At 42.3% G+C, this 19,811-nt stretch overlaps 1 protein-coding gene across 1 annotated transcript in view; it reads left to right on the forward strand.

Annotated features, from left to right (window-relative positions):
* The window catches only part of LOC142028275 (protein ELYS-like), a gene marked incomplete at its 5' end in the record, with an annotated part of 37,184 nt that extends 17,758 nt beyond the window's left edge, over positions 1–19,426 (forward strand). Inside the window, 11 exons of the mRNA XM_075022233.1 lie at positions 308–455; positions 545–695; positions 2,990–3,067; positions 5,435–5,512; positions 7,970–8,102; positions 9,381–9,795; positions 11,660–11,762; positions 12,674–12,780; positions 13,320–13,504; positions 16,358–18,182; positions 18,963–19,426. Of these exons, the coding sequence (XP_074878334.1) occupies positions 308–455; positions 545–695; positions 2,990–3,067; positions 5,435–5,512; positions 7,970–8,102; positions 9,381–9,795; positions 11,660–11,762; positions 12,674–12,780; positions 13,320–13,504; positions 16,358–18,182; positions 18,963–19,339 (3,600 nt within the window). The remainder of the gene's footprint in view (positions 1–307; positions 456–544; positions 696–2,989; positions 3,068–5,434; positions 5,513–7,969; positions 8,103–9,380; positions 9,796–11,659; positions 11,763–12,673; positions 12,781–13,319; positions 13,505–16,357; positions 18,183–18,962) is intronic.
* Between the last annotated feature and the right edge of the window lie 385 nt (positions 19,427–19,811).

Below are 19,811 nucleotides of genomic sequence, written 5' to 3' on the forward strand. Positions count from 1 at the left end.
GTAAGCCATTTGAAAATTGCAGGTGAGAACAAGCGTATCGGAGTGAGGTTCTGCCGAGTGCCAGAATTGTTTCAACTTGAAGTTGTAGGTTCTGTTCTTATCCTAGTCTGCCTTGCCCTTTGCTGAAATTACCAGGTGAAATTGGTGTGTGCCAAGGAGTAGAACTTGCTGCTCCTCTGTGCAGTGGCGGTATTATACAGTATCTGTGGAGGAAATGTATTCACTAATTAGAAATAGCAGAGATAGTTGTGTGCAATGAACTTCTTGTAATCAGTTACCTTCTTGCTTTATGCTTTTTGTTCATCAGAATGATCGTGAGCCTGGCTTGAGAGAGAGAGCAGTTGCCAGGAATTCTACATTGCACCAATGTGGCAAGATCCTTCCTAGAGTTCAAAGGAAGCTGGCCAGAGAGAGAGCCAAGCCTTACCACTTGCCTTCATCGGTCTCAAGAGAAGGTAATTCTTTAGAGGAGGGAAATACAATGGACAACTGACCACGACTTTGATCACACAAGGCTGATATGTTTTCCCCTCTTGCTTTACAGGCGCAAGACAAAAGCCGTTATCAACAGTAACAAAACAAGCAAATGCAGGAAATGTGCGTACAAGAGCAACGTTCATCAGTAATGTATTGTCCAAAATTGGAGAAGTAGGGGTAGGAAATGAGCAGGAAACCAGTTGCTCATGCCGTGAGAGGTAAGCAGCCTTTTAACAAAGTTTAGTCTTGAGCTGCGTGTTTGGAGAGAGGGAGAGAGAGAGAAATCCACTTGAATTATGTTAGTGTTTTGGAGGGAAGGGGCACCTGAATAAAGCTTTCTTTGGCTTTTTTTGCACCTACAAGATATAACATTTAAGAATCGATTCATCTTAAGTAATACTTGGAGCGAGAGTTCTTCTGCTATGATAGTCTCATTTATGCGAATACATCTATTTACATTACAGTAAAAGTGTTTACAGAATTTAAGGTAGCTGAAACGAAACCCATGATTGCCAACAAGCTATTGGTGTACAGGTTTTGGTAGACTTGATTGTGTGATCAAATAGCAATCTTTTACCACTTTGTGCCCAGCTTCTGCTTCGTTTCTGCCTTTTTCTTTTTTTTTTCACTCAAAACCAGGCAGAATTATAAAGAGCAAAAAAGAAGCTAGCAGTTGTCAGATGATTTTCCTAGAGGTAGTATATTCAAGGTGAAACTTGAATTCTGGTACGTTTGGACTTGAGGGGAGTGCAAGTCAGTTACATTTTCCTTTTAATTCTAGGCCTAGAGCTACAGAACCACCAGTCATAACACGTCCTCTCCCTGATGCAGAGTTGCCCGACGCATTTGTTGGGACACCCGTTAACAAAATTTAGCTTTGTACCTGTTAAAGAAAAGGTCGGCTTGGGGACACAACTAAGTGGAGAATTTGAAGTGGCCCCAGCATTGAAATGCAGAGGAATTTTCTTCTGACATGAGAATTACATCACTGGTGCAATGTAAAATTGCATTACTCTTGCCTCAGATGGCAGGGATTTAGGAAATTAAGTGTGACATGTCACGAAATCATGAAAAAACAAGAGAAGGCCTGTAACTTGTTCATGGGCCTGATCCATCAGCCCAGCAGTGCGGGTTCACCTGTATTTCTTGTTCATTGAATGTTTTTGTTATGTATCATCTCAGATGTCTTGAGTGCAGCTCAAGATTTTATTTCATGTATTTATTTATGTTCATATTTTCAATTGTGTATCTTCACAGATTGCCGGATTTGGTGGTTCGTCCTGTTCCTTCAAGTTCTGCAGCACAGGGTGGTAGCTGGCAGTCACCATGCAGCGCTTCTACTTCATTCATGGCATCCAGCCCACTGAAATCAAATATGCTTGGTTCCATCTCACAAAAGAATTTTTCAAGAGCATCGGAGCTGAATTTACTGGAGACACCTCTTGTGGTTAAGGTTTGTGTTTTAGAAAACAGGATCAACCAACCGAAGCAAAAGCCTGTAAGCTTTGTTTAACATGAAACCACCGAAGTATTTAACACAAACCCTGTTCGATTCAGACTGTGGAATATTTCCCGCATGCGTGTGGTTATTGGACGTAGAATCCTTTTGGATGCAGGACGTTGGGAACAGTCTTGAAGAGGGAAAGTTTAGTTCTAAGTTAACTGCCGTACGCACATTGTCCCATAGCTTTGTGAAATACTTTGTTCCATGCAATAAAAACGAGTGTAAGTTAAAAATTGGACTTCTGAGTACACATAGATCCTTAGAGATGCAATTTGTAGCTTAACCATCTCATTGTCTAAGTGCTCGATAGCTCTGTGGAGTTTGACTTGCATACCGACAAGCAAGAATGTATATGCTTCAGTTTCTTAATCCACTTAAGGGAATGACAACGTAAGTGATGCCAGTTAAGCGATGTCAGTCTCTGTCAAATTCAGTGATGGCTTTTTGCAGGGATTCTACGTATTGATGCTTGTGACAAGAAGATGCCATATCCTTGTTTCTTCAGGAAGTTAATTTGAACGCTAACATTTTATGTTGCATTAATTAAAAAAAAAAAAGAAGAAAGAAGCCAGTAGATTCATAAGAAACATAAAATGCATGGTTTTTATACCATTAAGTTTTTTGTCCCTTTGGAAAAAACAGCAGTGCAGAGGCTAAACTTTGTCCTCTCTGCTGGTACAAACTCGGTTTAATTTGAACTAATACTTTAGTTGTGTGCAGTGAACTTCTTGTAATCAGTTACCTTCTTGCTTTATGCTTTTTGTTCATCAGAATGATCGTGAGCCTGGCTTGAGAGAGAGAGCAGTTGCCAGGAATTCTACATTGCACCAATGTGGCAAGATCCTTCCTAGAGTTCAAAGGAAGCTGGCCAGAGAGAGAGCCAAGCCTTACCACTTGCCTTCATCGGTCTCAAGAGAAGGTAATTCTTTAGAGGAGGGAAATACAATGGACAACTGACCACGACTTTGATCACACAAGGCTGATATGTTTTCCCCTCTTGCTTTACAGGCGCAAGACAAAAGCCGTTATCAACAGTAACAAAACAAGCAAATGCAGGAAATGTGCGTACAAGAGCAACGTTCATCAGTAATGTATTGTCCAAAATTGGAGAAGTAGGGGTAGGAAATGAGCAGGAAACCAGTTGCTCATGCCGTGAGAGGTAAGCAGCCTTTTAACAAAGTTTAGTCTTGAGCTGCGTGTTTGGAGAGAGGGAGAGAGAGAGAAATCCACTTGAATTATGTTAGTGTTTTGGAGGGAAGGGGCACCTGAATAAAGCTTTCTTTGGCTTTTTTTGCACCTACAAGATATAACATTTAAGAATCGATTCATCTTAAGTAATACTTGGAGCGAGAGTTCTTCTGCTATGATAGTCTCATTTATGCGAATACATCTATTTACATTACAGTAAAAGTGTTTACAGAATTTAAGGTAGCTGAAACGAAACCCATGATTGCCAACAAGCTATTGGTGTACAGGTTTTGGTAGACTTGATTGTGTGATCAAATAGCAATCTTTTACCACTTTGTGCCCAGCTTCTGCTTCGTTTCTGCCTTTTTCTTTTTTTTTTCACTCAAAACCAGGCAGAATTATAAAGAGCAAAAAAGAAGCTAGCAGTTGTCAGATGATTTTCCTAGAGGTAGTATATTCAAGGTGAAACTTGAATTCTGGTACGTTTGGACTTGAGGGGAGTGCAAGTCAGTTACATTTTCCTTTTAATTCTAGGCCTAGAGCTACAGAACCACCAGTCATAACACGTCCTCTCCCTGATGCAGAGTTGCCCGACGCATTTGTTGGGACACCCGTTAACAAAATTTAGCTTTGTACCTGTTAAAGAAAAGGTCGGCTTGGGGACACAACTAAGTGGAGAATTTGAAGTGGCCCCAGCATTGAAATGCAGAGGAATTTTCTTCTGACATGAGAATTACATCACTGGTGCAACGTAAAATTGCATTACTCTTGCCTCAGATGGCAGGGATTTAGGAAATTAAGTGTGACATGTCACGAAATCATGAAAAAACAAGAGAAGGCCTGTAACTTGTTCATGGGCCTGATCTATCAGCCCAGCAGTGCGGGTTCACCTGTATTTCTTGTTCATTGAATGTTTTTGTTATGTATCATCTCAGATGTCTTGAGTGCAGCTCAAGATTTTATTTCATGTATTTATTTATGTTCATATTTTCAATCGTGTATCTTCACAGATTGCCGGATTTGGTGGTTCGTCCTGTTCCTTCAAGTTCTGCAGCACAGGGTGGTAGCTGGCAGTCACCATGCAGCGCTTCTACTTCATTCATGGCATCCAGCCCATTGAAATCAAATATGCTTGGTTCCATCTCACAAAAGAATTTTTCAAGAGCATCGGAGCTGAATTTACTGGAGACACCTCTTGTGGTTAAGGTTTGTGTTTTAGAAAACAGGATCAACCAACCGAAGCAAAAGCCTGTAAGCTTTGTTTAACATGAAACCACCAAAGTATTTAACACAAACCCTGTTGGATTCAGACTGTGGAATATTTTCCGCATGCGTGTGGTTATTGGACGTAGAATCCTTTTGGAAGCAGGACGTTGGGAACAGTCTTGAAGAGGGAAAGTTTAGTTCTAAGTTAACTGCCGTACGCACATTGTCCCATAGCTTTGTGAAATACTTTGTTCCATGCAATAAAAACGAGTGTAAGTTAAAAATTGGACTTCTGAGTACACATAGATCCTTAGAGATGCAATTTGTAGCTTAACCATCTCATTGTCTAAGTGCTCGATAGCTCTGTGGAGTTTGACTTGCATACCGACAAGCAAGAATGTATATGCTTCAGTTTCTTAATCCACTTAAGGGAATGACAACGTAAGTGATGCCAGTTAAGCGATGTCAGTCTCTGTCAAATTCAGTGATGGCTTTTTGCAGGGATTCTACGTATTGATGCTTGTGACAAGAAGATGCCATATCCTTGTTTCTTCAGGAAGTTAATTTGAACGCTAACATTTTATGTTGCATTAATTAAAAAAAAAAAAGAAGAAAGAAGCCAGTAGATTCATAAGAAACATAAAATGCATGGTTTTTATACCATTAAGTTTTTTGTCCCTTTGGAAAAAACAGCAGTGCAGAGGCTAAACTTTGTCCTCTCTGCTGGTACAAACTCGGTTTAATTTGAACTAATACTTTAGTTGTGTGCAGTGAACTTCTTGTAATCAGTTACCTTCTTGCTTTATGCTTTTTGTTCATCAGAATGATCGTGAGCCTGGCTTGAGAGAGAGAGCAGTTGCCAGGAATTCTACATTGCACCAATGTGGCAAGATCCTTCCTAGAGTTCAAAGGAAGCTGGCCAGAGAGAGAGCCAAGCCTTACCACTTGCCTTCATCGGTCTCAAGAGAAGGTAATTCTTTAGAGGAGGGAAATACAATGGACAACTGACCACGACTTTGATCACACAAGGCTGATATGTTTTCCCCTCTTGCTTTACAGGCGCAAGACAAAAGCCGTTATCAACAGTAACAAAACAAGCAAATGCAGGAAATGTGCGTACAAGAGCAACGTTCATCAGTAATGTATTGTCCAAAATTGGAGAAGTAGGGGTAGGAAATGAGCAGGAAACCAGTTGCTCATGCCGTGAGAGGTAAGCAGCCTTTTAACAAAGTTTAGTCTTGAGCTGCGTGTTTGGAGAGAGGGAGAGAGAGAGAAATCCACTTGAATTATGTTAGTGTTTTGGAGGGAAGGGGCACCTGAATAAAGCTTTCTTTGGCTTTTTTTGCACCTACAAGATATAACATTTAAGAATCGATTCATCTTAAGTAATACTTGGAGCGAGAGTTCTTCTGCTATGATAGTCTCATTTATGCGAATACATCTATTTACATTACAGTAAAAGTGTTTACAGAATTTAAGGTAGCTGAAACGAAACCCATGATTGCCAACAAGCTATTGGTGTACAGGTTTTGGTAGACTTGATTGTGTGATCAAATAGCAATCTTTTACCACTTTGTGCCCAGCTTCTGCTTCGTTTCTGCCTTTTTCTTTTTTTTTTCACTCAAAACCAGGCAGAATTATAAAGAGCAAAAAAGAAGCTAGCAGTTGTCAGATGATTTTCCTAGAGGTAGTATATTCAAGGTGAAACTTGAATTCTGGTACGTTTGGACTTGAGGGGAGTGCAAGTCAGTTACATTTTCCTTTTAATTCTAGGCCTAGAGCTACAGAACCACCAGTCATAACACGTCCTCTCCCTGATGCAGAGTTGCCCGACGCATTTGTTGGGACACCCGTTAACAAAATTTAGCTTTGTACCTGTTAAAGAAAAGGTCGGCTTGGGGACACAACTAAGTGGAGAATTTGAAGTGGCCCCAGCATTGAAATGCAGAGGAATTTTCTTCTGACATGAGAATTACATCACTGGTGCAACGTAAAATTGCATTACTCTTGCCTCAGATGGCAGGGATTTAGGAAATTAAGTGTGACATGTCACGAAATCATGAAAAAACAAGAGAAGGCCTGTAACTTGTTCATGGGCCTGATCTATCAGCCCAGCAGTGCGGGTTCACCTGTATTTCTTGTTCATTGAATGTTTTTGTTATGTATCATCTCAGATGTCTTGAGTGCAGCTCAAGATTTTATTTCATGTATTTATTTATGTTCATATTTTCAATCGTGTATCTTCACAGATTGCCGGATTTGGTGGTTCGTCCTGTTCCTTCAAGTTCTGCAGCACAGGGTGGTAGCTGGCAGTCACCATGCAGCGCTTCTACTTCATTCATGGCATCCAGCCCATTGAAATCAAATATGCTTGGTTCCATCTCACAAAAGAATTTTTCAAGAGCATCGGAGCTGAATTTACTGGAGACACCTCTTGTGGTTAAGGTTTGTGTTTTAGAAAACAGGATCAACCAACCGAAGCAAAAGCCTGTAAGCTTTGTTTAACATGAAACCACCAAAGTATTTAACACAAACCCTGTTGGATTCAGACTGTGGAATATTTTCCGCATGCGTGTGGTTATTGGACGTAGAATCCTTTTGGAAGCAGGACGTTGGGAACAGTCTTGAAGAGGGAAAGTTTAGTTCTAAGTTAACTGCCGTACGCACATTGTCCCATAGCTTTGTGAAATACTTTGTTCCATGCAATAAAAACGAGTGTAAGTTAAAAATTGGACTTCTGAGTACACATAGATCCTTAGAGATGCAATTTGTAGCTTAACCATCTCATTGTCTAAGTGCTCGATAGCTCTGTGGAGTTTGACTTGCATACCGACAAGCAAGAATGTATATGCTTCAGTTTCTTAATCCACTTAAGGGAATGACAACGTAAGTGATGCCAGTTAAGCGATGTCAGTCTCTGTCAAATTCAGTGATGGCTTTTTGCAGGGATTCTACGTATTGATGCTTGTGACAAGAAGATGCCATATCCTTGTTTCTTCAGGAAGTTAATTTGAACGCTAACATTTTATGTTGCATTAATTAAAAAAAAAAAGAAGAAAGAAGCCAGTAGATTCATAAGAAACATAAAATGCATGGTTTTTATACCATTAAGTTTTTTGTCCCTTTGGAAAAAACAGCAGTGCAGAGGCTAAACTTTGTCCTCTCTGCTGGTACAAACTCGGTTTAATTTGAACTAATACTTTAGTTGTGTGCAGTGAACTTCTTGTAATCAGTTACCTTCTTGCTTTATGCTTTTTGTTCATCAGAATGATCGTGAGCCTGGCTTGAGAGAGAGAGCAGTTGCCAGGAATTCTACATTGCACCAATGTGGCAAGATCCTTCCTAGAGTTCAAAGGAAGCTGGCCAGAGAGAGAGCCAAGCCTTACCACTTGCCTTCATCGGTCTCAAGAGAAGGTAATTCTTTAGAGGAGGGAAATACAATGGACAACTGACCACGACTTTGATCACACAAGGCTGATATTTTTTCCCCTCTTGCTTTACAGTCGCAAGACCAAAGCCGTTATCAACAGTAACAAAAGTTTTGGCCACAGCTGCTTCTGGTTTTCCTGTGTTTACTCCTTGGTCTATTCTCAGATCCAGCCTTCGCACTACACCCCTAGCAACTCCTTCTGCATCTCCAGGACGATCTCTACCTCCTCCTCTACGAGCAAAGGAGCGTAGAGTATCTTTCAGGGAAGAGAACTTGAATGCAAAATGGACTGTTGGGGTAAGCTGGCCTGTAGTTAGTGATCTTTATAGTTAAAGGCTTTACAGACTGTGATTTGATTTAGTTTTTTTCAAGTTTTCCAATACTCCTTATATTGAGAACTGGAATAGCAAATCAGAACGGCAGACTTGAATTTGGTCCAAAAAGGTTATGTTAGACCTTCTGTAACATCACCTGCCTGCAGGAACATATTCTTAACAAATACCAGCCACCTTGGTGGTTTTTACTCCAGCATCACTAGGCGCTGTGATTGTTCCAAATTGCATGTGTGCAGCTTCCTGCTATACCTTTTGAAATGGTGGTATGGCAGGAGGGTAAGGAATACAGATTGAGTCAGTTGTTTGGGTTCGTTAAGCTTTGTGAATGAAACACCTCTGAAAGCAACAAAAGTCATGAGCTGCATTTACTCTCAGTCTCTCTTTTTGCAAGGCCTGGGTTTCCTTAAGCTATGGTAAAAATAGACTGCCGATGAAGAGAGCTGTATGGCTGTCTCTTCTCTAGCCCTAAAGTTCTTGGTTTTGCTTCTTGCCTTGCACCAGCGATAGCATTTGTGTAGTTGTCAAATGAAGTCTGTCCACCTGGAAGTTGCCCCCTTCTGCTCCTCCTTTTGTTCTGTCAGGTGGCTTCCCTGATTCAGCTCGTCATGCAGTTGCCAAAATAATGTTCCAAAGCTAGTATCTACCTGGAGGAGCTTTCCGTACCTGTACTAACAAATTGTCTTAACCTGTTTTTATCGTACCTGTTATTGCCTGTTATAAAGAGCTAGTCAACTGTAAGAAGAGGCTCTCTCTCCTGTAGGAAGTTCTTAGTAATAGTGCAGTGTGGCCGGATTAATTTACTTGTTCCACGCCACAGGCATAGTGAACGCTAAAATATGTTAGTAGTGCATACAAGCTGAAAAGGCAAGCATAAAAAAAGAGAAATCTTGGAGTTATGATTTTAGGTATGCAAAGCTCCCTCTTCTTGAAAAAACACAGTAGTGAACCCAATGAACAGCCTTGAGATGACAGGGTAAGCAAGCACTTACAAGGCCCACTTCATCTTAATTCTCCAAGGTTGTGGAAACTCAATAAGCAGTCAACAGTGGGATTGGTTTTTACACTCTGCTTTAAAAGCTAAGATAGTGCTAGCATGAGAACTAATTTTGTAGCGCCTTGCTTAAGGCGACACTTGCAAAACTGACAAATATCGGTATATATTTGTTCTTTTTTTTTGTCTTGCTTTGACAAAAAGCATATGTGTGATCTTGATTGTGAACTTTCTTTTTAAAAAATAAAGGTAACGGAAGATAACAAAGCACCATCTGGAGTTTCATCTGAGCATCATCACGGAGTGGTGGAGGATGCTTGGTCGGAAAGTAGAGATAAACCAGCTCTGTTTCCTCTGAGCAATCCCGAGGAAGGTGGTGCTGAAGTGGAAGAGTCTGGAGACGGTTTGGAGAAAACGGATGTCAGCAAAGAAAACAGTAACTTCTCTGCCAGGTCAGACCAAGCTGCTTTGGAGTATCATGATGCAAAATCACCTGGCGATTTTGAAGATGAAGTCATCTTTATAGCTGCTAATCCAGCTAATTCTTCCGCTGAAGAAACTGCCGATTTTGAAGAACTGGAGAAGGAGGAAGACAGTGAAATAGTTGAAGAGAAACCCTTCCCGATGGGACAACCAGATTCATCAGAACTGAGAAAAGCAGCTGGTGTGTTTCCTGCTATGATAACCTAAGCTTCTGCATTTTTCAAATGTCTTCAAAAGGCTAAATTACTGACGGGTGCAACAGTCCATGATGAGCATTCACAAATGTCCGAGGCACTTCCTTGTCCTAGGCTTTTAAAATTGCCACTGTGTTTTGAGCCCTTTTTTAGGTCTCGTGGACATTCTGCATGTATACTGCTTTTGGCTGGCATTTCTTGTGTGTAATTGCAGCGGAGAGGCAGCAGCGACTTGTGGGAGTTTTGAGAGGGGTACAAGCTGAAAACTTAGGCTTCTGGTTCTGTTTTAGGGGGACTTCTGTAGGCTGCAGGTTTTTTTACAGCACGTTTAGCCTATGGCGTGCTTTGACTAGATAGGTAATTTTTTGTTGTTTTGTTTTTTTACCCCCCTCGTTAGTGCTCAGTTAAGTAGTTTTCTTTGGGAAGTGAGTCTGCTTGTGTATCTGCTTCTCATTACAGCCATGTTTGCTCCTTTTGCTGGCTCAACAGCTTCTGCAGCCTTTTCCAAACCTATTTCAGCTGGTCTTTGGTAATTCAGCTCAATTCAACTCATTCAAGCCAGTGCAGCTGCTGAAGATGTGTTCATATGAGCAGGTCTGCTGGCAGATTAGAAGAGATGTAGCTCACTAGGTGGTGAGCAGTGATGAAGAGCTGGGAATGACAGTGGTGCAGGAACAGGGAGAAGATGTGTAAACACAGCTACAGTCAGGATTGGACAAACAGAGCTCAGTCCGCTCAGCTCCTTAGAACAAAAGTTTGCTATTCCTGGGAGAGGTATGCAAGTGTCGGAGTTCTGCGTCCGAGGTCTCGAAACAGTTTGTAGCGGGGAGCGTGTACTCCGGTATCAGTGCATCATATGCAGCCTGATTCAGTCCTAAGCCTGAGATGATTCCGGAGGATCCTGGAGAGTGACTGCTGCTCCTGAAGCTCCTCAGCTCCTTTTCTTTTTCAATAAGAGCAGTGCCCAGACAGGGACTCCGTGTACATGGGTAAAAGGGGTTCTCCAGGTCTGAGTGTTTCTAGTAAGATAGGTCAAAACATTTGCCTGTCTGCTTTTAGCTGCCCTGTGTTTGGACAAGAAATCAAGGGTGCTTTTCCTTAAAAACAATGATAAGGTCCTAATCATTAAAGAATAACCTTATGAAGAAAGTTTGTCATTGCCGGACTATGGTACAAACAGTTCTGTACAATTTCAGTCCTCTGGAAGCGTTAGGGGGCAGTCAGTATAGCTCTTGTTTGGGCTGAGCTAGCAAAATTATCCCAGTCCTGCGTACTGTCTGCAAAGGTAATTGTTGGATCTGGAGGAAGCAGATGGCAGAAACAAAGAAGAAAAGGAGGAGGGTGTTTCTAGAATTTGGCCTGTTGAGAGAAAAACAGGCTAGCAAGCAGTTGGGTTTCAACACCACCAGTCAACCGCTAGAGAAAAGAACAGGAGACGACCTTAGATGCATTCTTGTAGAAGAGGGGAAACGAAATCAGGAAAGGAAAGAAGCATTGCTGGGATGAGTTAAATATCCAAAGAGAAATAAGAAAAACTTCTGACCCAATTTTAAGAAGGAGGGATGTTTCCTGAGGTTTTTATGTATTAGGTCAGTAACATATCAAGTTGAGTTTGTAAACAGAATGTCAATGGCCATGTTGTTTTCTTGACGGAAACTATGCATCAGACTTCTGGTTTTACTGGACAGAAGAACTCAGACCTTCTGTGCAGTTGAAGTCTTGGTAGCGTTATTTTGTTAGATCACCATCCTAGGTGAAATGCGTTACGGCTCTCTTGAAAATCATATGAGCATTTTGAAAGAAATGATGTTAAGTGCAACAGGGAAGTCACCCATCTGTCTGTTTTTGTAGGATTTGTGGAAGAATCAAATGCTGACCGTCTTACCCTTCCTGAGGATGGTAAATGGTTGTTTAAAGCTGCTGAGGCTGCTACTTCTGGGACTGCAAGTGAAGGGTAAGTTTATGAAATATAGATACACCTTTAGGTTCACACAACATGTGACTGCTGGCTTTCCTGTGTTTGAAAACTATGATTTTTGAGCTGGTATTGGTTCTCTCCTGTGTTCTTAAATACAACAGGTTTCCTGTTCCTTTCTGTCTGTGGACAGAACTAATGTGGCATGAAGAGAAGTCAAATTGACGAGCTGTCAGTTTGAGCCTTTTTTTCTCAAATCATTGCAGACCCCAAAGTAGCGGGATAACGATTTTGTTCAGCAGGCTATATGCACCTTTTTACAGTTTGAGGGGGTTACTAAGCAGATACTGTGAAGAGAAGCCCTGCTTTTGTCTGAATGTTATGTCGGTGCAAATTACACCTGAGATTCCTGTAACTTTAGTGGGTTTATTGTGGGGCTTGAATACTTTCTGGCAGTATTTTATACACTTAATTTCTATTTTCTGTGTGTGGTCAATTAGCACCTGTTTGTTTCTGGAAAGGGAAGCAGTTTTCTCACCAGGTACTTTAAAAGCTGCAACTGCTTAGTGAGAGACGTTAGCGATGAAATAACCCTTAATTTCAAGTGGTAACTTACAGTGGCACAAACTTTTGTTCAGTTGGTTCTAGACCTCGAGTATGGCAGTTGCACTCTTTCTACAGAAGACAAAGAATATATTATTCTTTAATACAACTCTGTTGTTATGTTATTATCCAGTGTGAGATAGCTGGGAAGAATGTTAAGTACTTGATTCGTTGCACAAGATGAGTCGGGAATTGAATGTCGATGTGTTGGTAAAGGAATTTCTCATTTTCCTTAGTTTTTTTCTGTTTGGAAACTGGAAGACCTTACAGTGAGAAAGTAATTTGTAAAGCTCTTCAAGGTTTGTTTTGAAGCTTTGTGATGGATTTCTCTCTTTCTGCTCATGCAGTGAAGCAAACCAGCAGGAGTCCAAAATGTCCTCTTCATCAGAAGAAAAAGCCATACCAGTTGCAACAAACCCACAGCTTTCTGAATCCCTGCAGGCAGAGGGTGAATGTACGTACAGTATGTGGGAGATGTTATGTGAGTTAAGGCAGCTGAAGGCCTCAAGTAAAACATGCAGTTTGCCATAGCGCTACAGGTGTCTCAGACTGAAGTAGTACTAGCATGTTACTGCTACCTTTCATTAAACTGTAGAGAGAAGAATACCCTCCTCAGAGAAAGTCCTTGTAGAAAATGCATAGCCAATGTTTCTGTTCTGGATAAAGGTACTGAGAAAATGGGTAGAATGTCAAATATTAGAAGGAGAGATCATTATGTATTTCGGTGTTGTACACCACTACTAATTTGTGTGCTATGGGATCTGCTGCTTGAGTTACTATTTTGAAAGATGATGCATCCCTCAGTACTCAGGCTGTGAAGAATAACTAGCTGCCGGGTAGATGGTTCTGGTTTCTAGCGTTTGGGGAAAGCCCGATGTATGTGGCAGGATGGAGAACTGTATTCTTGGCTCCTGCTCCCTCTGTTACTTCCTGTTGCTTAAACGCATCTCATTTATAGAGCAGTTAAGTTAAAATGATATAAATCTCTTCCAGCTGTGATACGTATCCTTGACAGCGAGGAAGTGGTCAGTACTCATTCAGAAAATTGCCTTGAGGGGAAGTGTGTGGATTTACCTGAAGAACGTAACCCAGAAGCAGCTGGAGATGAAGGAAACGTTCCTTTTCCACAGGAAGAAGTAACTGTTTCTAACAATCTTCCTAAAACTGAGGAAATTAATGTAAGTAAACTATTTTCCCATTTTCTACTAAAGAGAAAACACCTTGCAAATTGAGGACAGTCCTGTCTAACTGACGATTAGAAGGCATGCAAAACCGTCTCAGTTTCTTTAGCTGGGTAACACAAGTCCAAACCTCGTTGGGTAAGGGCAGATAGGTTTTTCTCCTACGCATTTGCTGTACCGATAACACAGAATAGAACCTGTCAAGACTTGGGCCTTTGAGAGCTGTAGGAGTGCCAAAACCCGCCTAAATATTTTTTAAAATCACCATGCCTTCATTTGGTTTGCTAGACTGTAAATGTTTCTTATTTGACTTAAAAAAAGAAATAGTTTTAATGTTAAAGACAATAAGAAAAGTTGGGGAGTGCAGCTTTTCAATACCGGAGGCCGTTTACCAAATGACAAAATGGCGTGGGAACCAAACTCATTTTCAGAATGATTTGGGTGCTTAGATCCTTTGCTATTTGTTCCTTATTAACATAAAGAGAATTCCCAGTAATGAGTTAATTTCAGTGTCAAGATATTTCCAGCTGCCTAAAACTCTTTTTGTGTGCGTGTGAAAATGCGGGGGTTTTAACATCTCAACTTTGTAAAGTATGAATTTTAAAAGGTTGTTCACAAGGGCTGAAAATCAGAGCCAGAGATTCCTCAGTTGTGGCAGGTTTTCCCCATTGTTCTCACTTCTGCTGGGGCCGATGAGTGATTTGGATTCATTGTGGATGTCCTCTAAGTACCACATAGAGTATGCTGTCGATTTCCTGTAGGGTTGTACTCACGGGAATTAGTAATAGTTAGAGTGAAATACAAACTGAAAGGTAGGCGTAGCACAAATAGATTGGTCTCAAGCAACAGAAGATGCTTTTCGGTGTCGCAGATTTCAGATGAAGTTGAATAGGCAGTCGCTTACGTCGCTCGTCTCGGCTTTGGGGTTTAGGACAACGCTCTAGAGAAGATGATTATAGACTTGGGAATACATAAATCACTCACTTATGGGAGTAAATGGAGAATTTGTGATGGGAAGAAGGGAGCCGGTACGTGAGACGGTCACAAAGCTGCTGCAGTCATTCCTGTAGCAGTAGAGTGAAGGTTTTCCTGCTTTCGTTATGAGTGGTTCTTACTGAGTTATACGTAAACGTGTCTTTTTGGCTTGTCTACCTTCACTGAATTTAGGACAAACTACTTACTACTTTCTTGGTCGTAGATTTGTAAGCATAAAAGGAAAGTTTATGCAGACTGAGAGGGTTGTCAAACATTGGCATGTGCTGCCCAGGGAAGTGGTTGAGTCACCATCCCTGGAGATATTCAAAAAGTGAGTGGACAGGGTACTTCAGGACATGGTTTAGTGGGCATGGTTAATGGTTGGACTCGATGATCTTGAAGGTCTTTTCCAACCTAAATGATTCTACGATTCTATGATTCTATGACTAGTATTTCTCGAATTTAGCTTTGAAGCGTGGCATGTTGCTAGATGCGTGTTGCGCAGCTCCATGCACTTGTTCTCAAATTTGCGCTAATACCTCGCTTGCAGTCTGTGCTCCCTGCCGTGCTGTTAACGGCCGGTGGGAACCGGGCTGGAGTTACCCTGTCGTTGCACTTTGTAACGCCGGCTTATGACAGTGTAGAATTGCTGGTGGTCGTGAAACTAGTCTGGTATTTGTACTCGGTATTGCCGTCACCTTCGTACTTCGGGAGCCATCCATCGGAAACTATCAGTAATTACAGCTTTTAGCTTTTTTCCTCGGCGAGCCCGCCTATGGGGGGCATCTCCGTCCTTCGGGTGCCATCGCCTGGAGACTGTTAATGATTCCACTTTTTACCTTTTCTCCTTGGGGAGCCAGCCTAGGGAGGAGAAATCTTCCCGCATCTTCCCCTTCTCTGCCAGGCTAATTCCAATAGTGTTTGAGGACTTTGAAAATTTGCATATCCTTGGGCTGCTGAAACCAGCATGGTCCTATGCGAGGTCTCCTGCATGTCGTTCAGGTCTTGTTTAGGGTTGAACAACTGTTTAAGAATACGATCAAAGATGATGCTTTAGCAACTTTTGGCAAGGCAGGAGGCAAGAAAATAAGCAGATTCTATGGAGACTCCCGCTGAGTGGCTTCCTCCTTCTGCCCTCTTTGGCTAGCCCTATAACTTAGAGGGTTGGGCAAAGGTCTTCACGCGTTGATTAAATTACCTTGGCCACCTGAGTCACTTGAAATACATAACAGAGACTACTTTTGCTCTCAGCATAAAAGCTTGAGTGTCTCATGTGGCTCTAGCAGGAGAGAATAATTGCTCAGTACGGGGAGCTACAAAGGCTGCGATGGAGGTATTTAGAATCTATGTGTTGTCTCCTGCAATCCAAGTGATTCCTTAAAGTGCGGTGTTGAGTTGTGCGATGTGATACCTGGCCAGTTTGACTAAGTGTTGCGGTGACACCTATGATGAGCGAAACTTTAAGCTTGGGGGACATCGTTGTACTTTGCCCCGTTAGATGCAGAGTCGGTCACTCTGTGTGGATTTGTAGTCAGTGCGGAAAGTACTGCAATGTGATGATTACTGCCAGCTGGGTGTACAGCTTGTATTGTAAAACTGCTCACTTTGTTCACGGGTGGTGGCAAATCGTTAGTCATGAACAGAAGTATCAGAAATGGAGCATGTGATTGCATACACGGGATACTCTGTTCTCTGTCCCTTAAACGCATAAACTTTTACCTGTAGTAGAGAGTACATGGTATGTTTCTAACTTTACATTTGGTGGTGATCGGAAAGGAAAAGCAGCATTTCAGTGTCCTCAGCTTCATCTAGCTCAGCCTGAAGTTAGTCTGTTTGGTAACTGATACTGCATTAAGAGACCTTTTTTAACTTTAGGTTCTTGAAGACGGTGCGGTTAAGGCACAAACCTCAGAAGAAGCACCTGAAACATCACCATGTAGTGAACTACATCCCTCAGGCAATCTTCAGTACAGCTATGATAGTACAGAGCAACAGTTTGCATGTCATTTGCCTGATAACAGAGATGGTGAATGTGATGCAGCTGAGGGAGATGGAGAGCTTTTTCTATCTCAGAATAATTTTACTTTAGTCTTGGAAGGAGAAGAAGGTGAAGCAGAGATGGGAGACCCTACATTAGTAGATGCTTCTAAAGCAGCTGGCACAACAACAGAGGAAAAACCTGTCAACAGTTTAGGCAATACTGAAAACCAAGAACATGTTACCAACTCGGTGTCCACTGTAACTAGTGATCAGGCATCTCAAAATATTGCAGAGTCGCTCCCGTATGTGCCTGAACCCATTAAGGCAGCTACTGCTGAGAACTTACCGGATGCAATCAAAGACACAAGAAGTAAAGAATTTACATCTGAAGTTGCAGAACAATCTATTCATGAAACCATAGGTAAGAAGGTAACTGGATTCCAGAAGGCAAAAGCTCCCTTAAGAACTGTGCCGGAAGGAGTGGAAGACGAAACCAGCGTACGTCAAGTAGAGTACGGCATCGCTCCTGGAATACGTGCAAGGGGACAGCTGAGTAGAAGGCTAAGTACTCCATCGGCAGGCACTCAGCAGCTACTGAAGACAGGCAAACCAGGTCTGTTTGCACTGTCTCCTAGGAGAAGTAGCAGGCGAACAAAAGAAGCACCTGAGACTTCTAGTCTTCAAACGGAAGAAAATGCTCAAGAGGAGCAAACGCTTGTGATGCCTGTTACTCCTAGGAGAGGCAGGAAGCCTAAACCAAGTACTGCAGGAAAAGTAGAAAGCAGCCTTTCTGATGGACAAACATTGTCCCTCCCTACACAGTCCGTAGCCGCTACTCCAAGAAGAAGATTAAGGAGAGCGAAGGAAGCTGCAGCTGAACTCTTGGGAGAGGCTAATGAGGAAACTTCTCTTGCTGAAGGTAGCGTTATCGCTTCTGCTACTTCCCAAAGGACTAGAGGAGGGAAAAGTTCAGCAGGAGGTCAAGAAACTGGCCAGACTGACACGGGTCATAAGATAAAAACGTCAGTCAGTCCCAGCAGAAGTGCAAGAAAACTGAAAAGCGTTAATTTACAATTTATGGAAAATATTGTCAAGGATCAAGAGGTGCAGCCTAGTGCCCAACTCCTTTTACCGGTGGCAACTCAAAGAGGCAGAAGAAGAAAGATGAGTTCATCAGAAGTTTCAGAAAATTCTGACCTTGATCTGTCTAAATCATCGCTTCCTCAAACAGAATTCAAACTTCCTGTCACTCCGAGGAGAAGTGCTAGGAAGCAGGCACAAAATCTCCTGGCAGACACAGAATCTCTCTCTGCTCAGGAAGACATGTGTGCAGGTGGGAAAGTGGGAATCCTCGATACTCCTAAGAGAAGAATAAGAGGAGTCCCACATGCTAAACTAGAAAAAACGGATGCTCCTGAGCAAAGAGCTGCCCAGCCAAACGAGGAATCAAGCACACCCAGGACTACAGTAGGAACAGGGCATTGGGGCAGAAAGAGACAGTCAGTATTGGAGGAGAGCACAGGGGAGAAGGCCTTCCCCCAAGGAGCTGGTGACAGTCCTTTGCTGCCTGAAGACAGAAACCCATCAGGACATGCTTTAACAGATCGTTTTACAAGAGCCAGATCCCGCAAAACTTCTATGCATCAGAAACTGTCTCTTGAGGAAAAAGAGTCCTTCCTTTTCTCTCCTCCTCTCACAAAGCTGACAAAGAAATGTAAAGGTAGGTGCACTATGTTTATATGCAAAATAGGGCATATTGCTGTTTTGTAAACCACAGAAAACAGCTTGTGAGGATGGCTTTAAGTATGGTAAGAGTATAACCATAGGAAATAAAAAATTGGGAAAGAGGCATTTCATCTTTTTTCTGAACTCTGTATGACTGCCTGGCTAGCTGTGGTGGAGACAGGAGAGGAGGCTGATCTGAGTACACTGAAATGAAATTTAAGCTTAATTTTTTGTCATGAGCTGAATGTCTATCTGTTTTGAAAACTGGAGGACATATCTTAATATGTGGTTGTCATCACTTCCCCCCAGTGGAGAAATAAAGGAGACATGCTTTCAAATTCTGTTAATGTTTTAACTTAACATGAGCTGCAACTTGCAACAAACTATACAGCTGTTTAGTTATAGGATTGTTTTTCATGGGCATATACTTTGTTAGTGAAGTCACTGCTCATGGGGTTCTTTGTATTGGAGTACATGATAAAAAAATATTTTTTGAGATGAGTAAGGACTGTCGATGCCTCTTGAGCATAGTATCTTTCATTATGTAAGGGCAGGTAAAATGGCTACACTGGCTTATTTTTGTTTCACTATATAATGTAAAAGAATGGATCTCAAGAGGCAGTTACTAGGCGAAGAATACCTGCACATTTTTTATAAACCCAATTGGACCTTTTATGTCAGGAATCTATTGTGCTTTTGATTATTAGCTGTAATTTAATGTCACCGTCGTTTATGTATAACGTACATGAATGTTAAGAATGCCTTGTCATTTTAGCTGGAAAAGAAGACCATCCTGTGCAGCTTAAGGATATAGACCCGGACTTGTCTTCTCAATTTGTCTTTTCACCCCCTCTGTTGAGGTCGAGGAGAAAAAATAAATCTAGGATTTCCCAAATTGTGAAAGAAGCAGTAAGTAAAAACTCTAGTTGTTTCATGTTCAGAAGAATAAGAGGAGTCCCACATGCTAAACCAGAAAAAACGGATGCTCCTGAGCAAAGAGCTGCCCAGCCAAACGAGGAATCAAGCACACCCAGGACTACAGCAGGAACAGGGCGTCGGGGCAGAAAGAGACGATTAGCACTGGAGGAGAGCACAGAGGAGGAGGCCTTCCCCCAAGGACCTGGTGGCAGTCCTATGATGCTTGAAGAGTGAAACCCATCAAAATGTGCTGCAATATTAAGATCTGTAATGGATCGTATTACAAGAACATGCCTAGTGTGTCAATAAAGCCGCAGATAACTCTCAGGGTTGTCAGTGCAATCCATTTATTTGCTGGAGTTTCATCGGTTCCCATGTAACTAATCCGAAATAGCCTAGGTGTTGATTTCTGGTGGGGATCTGGCCTGTTGAGAGAAAAGCTCTGCAGAACTCCTGGGCTCGCGCTAACAAGCAGCCCTGCAGCGAGCAAGCTCACAGGGCGCGGCACAAGCGCGGGGCAGTCTGCGGCACCTCCCCGACCCCGCGTGAGGGAAGGCCACAGCGCGGCGGTGGCAGAGACGTGACCCCAGAGGGTCACCGTGGCCCGAATCCTGCTGTCCTCGCTGTGTGTGCCCCCGGCCAGGCGGAGGGGTGCTGGGTGACCGTGGTGCTGCTGCTGACGGGCGGCTGAACCACCTCAGAGCAG

Source organism: Buteo buteo, unplaced genomic scaffold (genome assembly GCF_964188355.1).
Source record: "Buteo buteo unplaced genomic scaffold, bButBut1.hap1.1 HAP1_SCAFFOLD_234, whole genome shotgun sequence".
Taxonomy (NCBI): domain Eukaryota; kingdom Metazoa; phylum Chordata; class Aves; order Accipitriformes; family Accipitridae; genus Buteo; species Buteo buteo.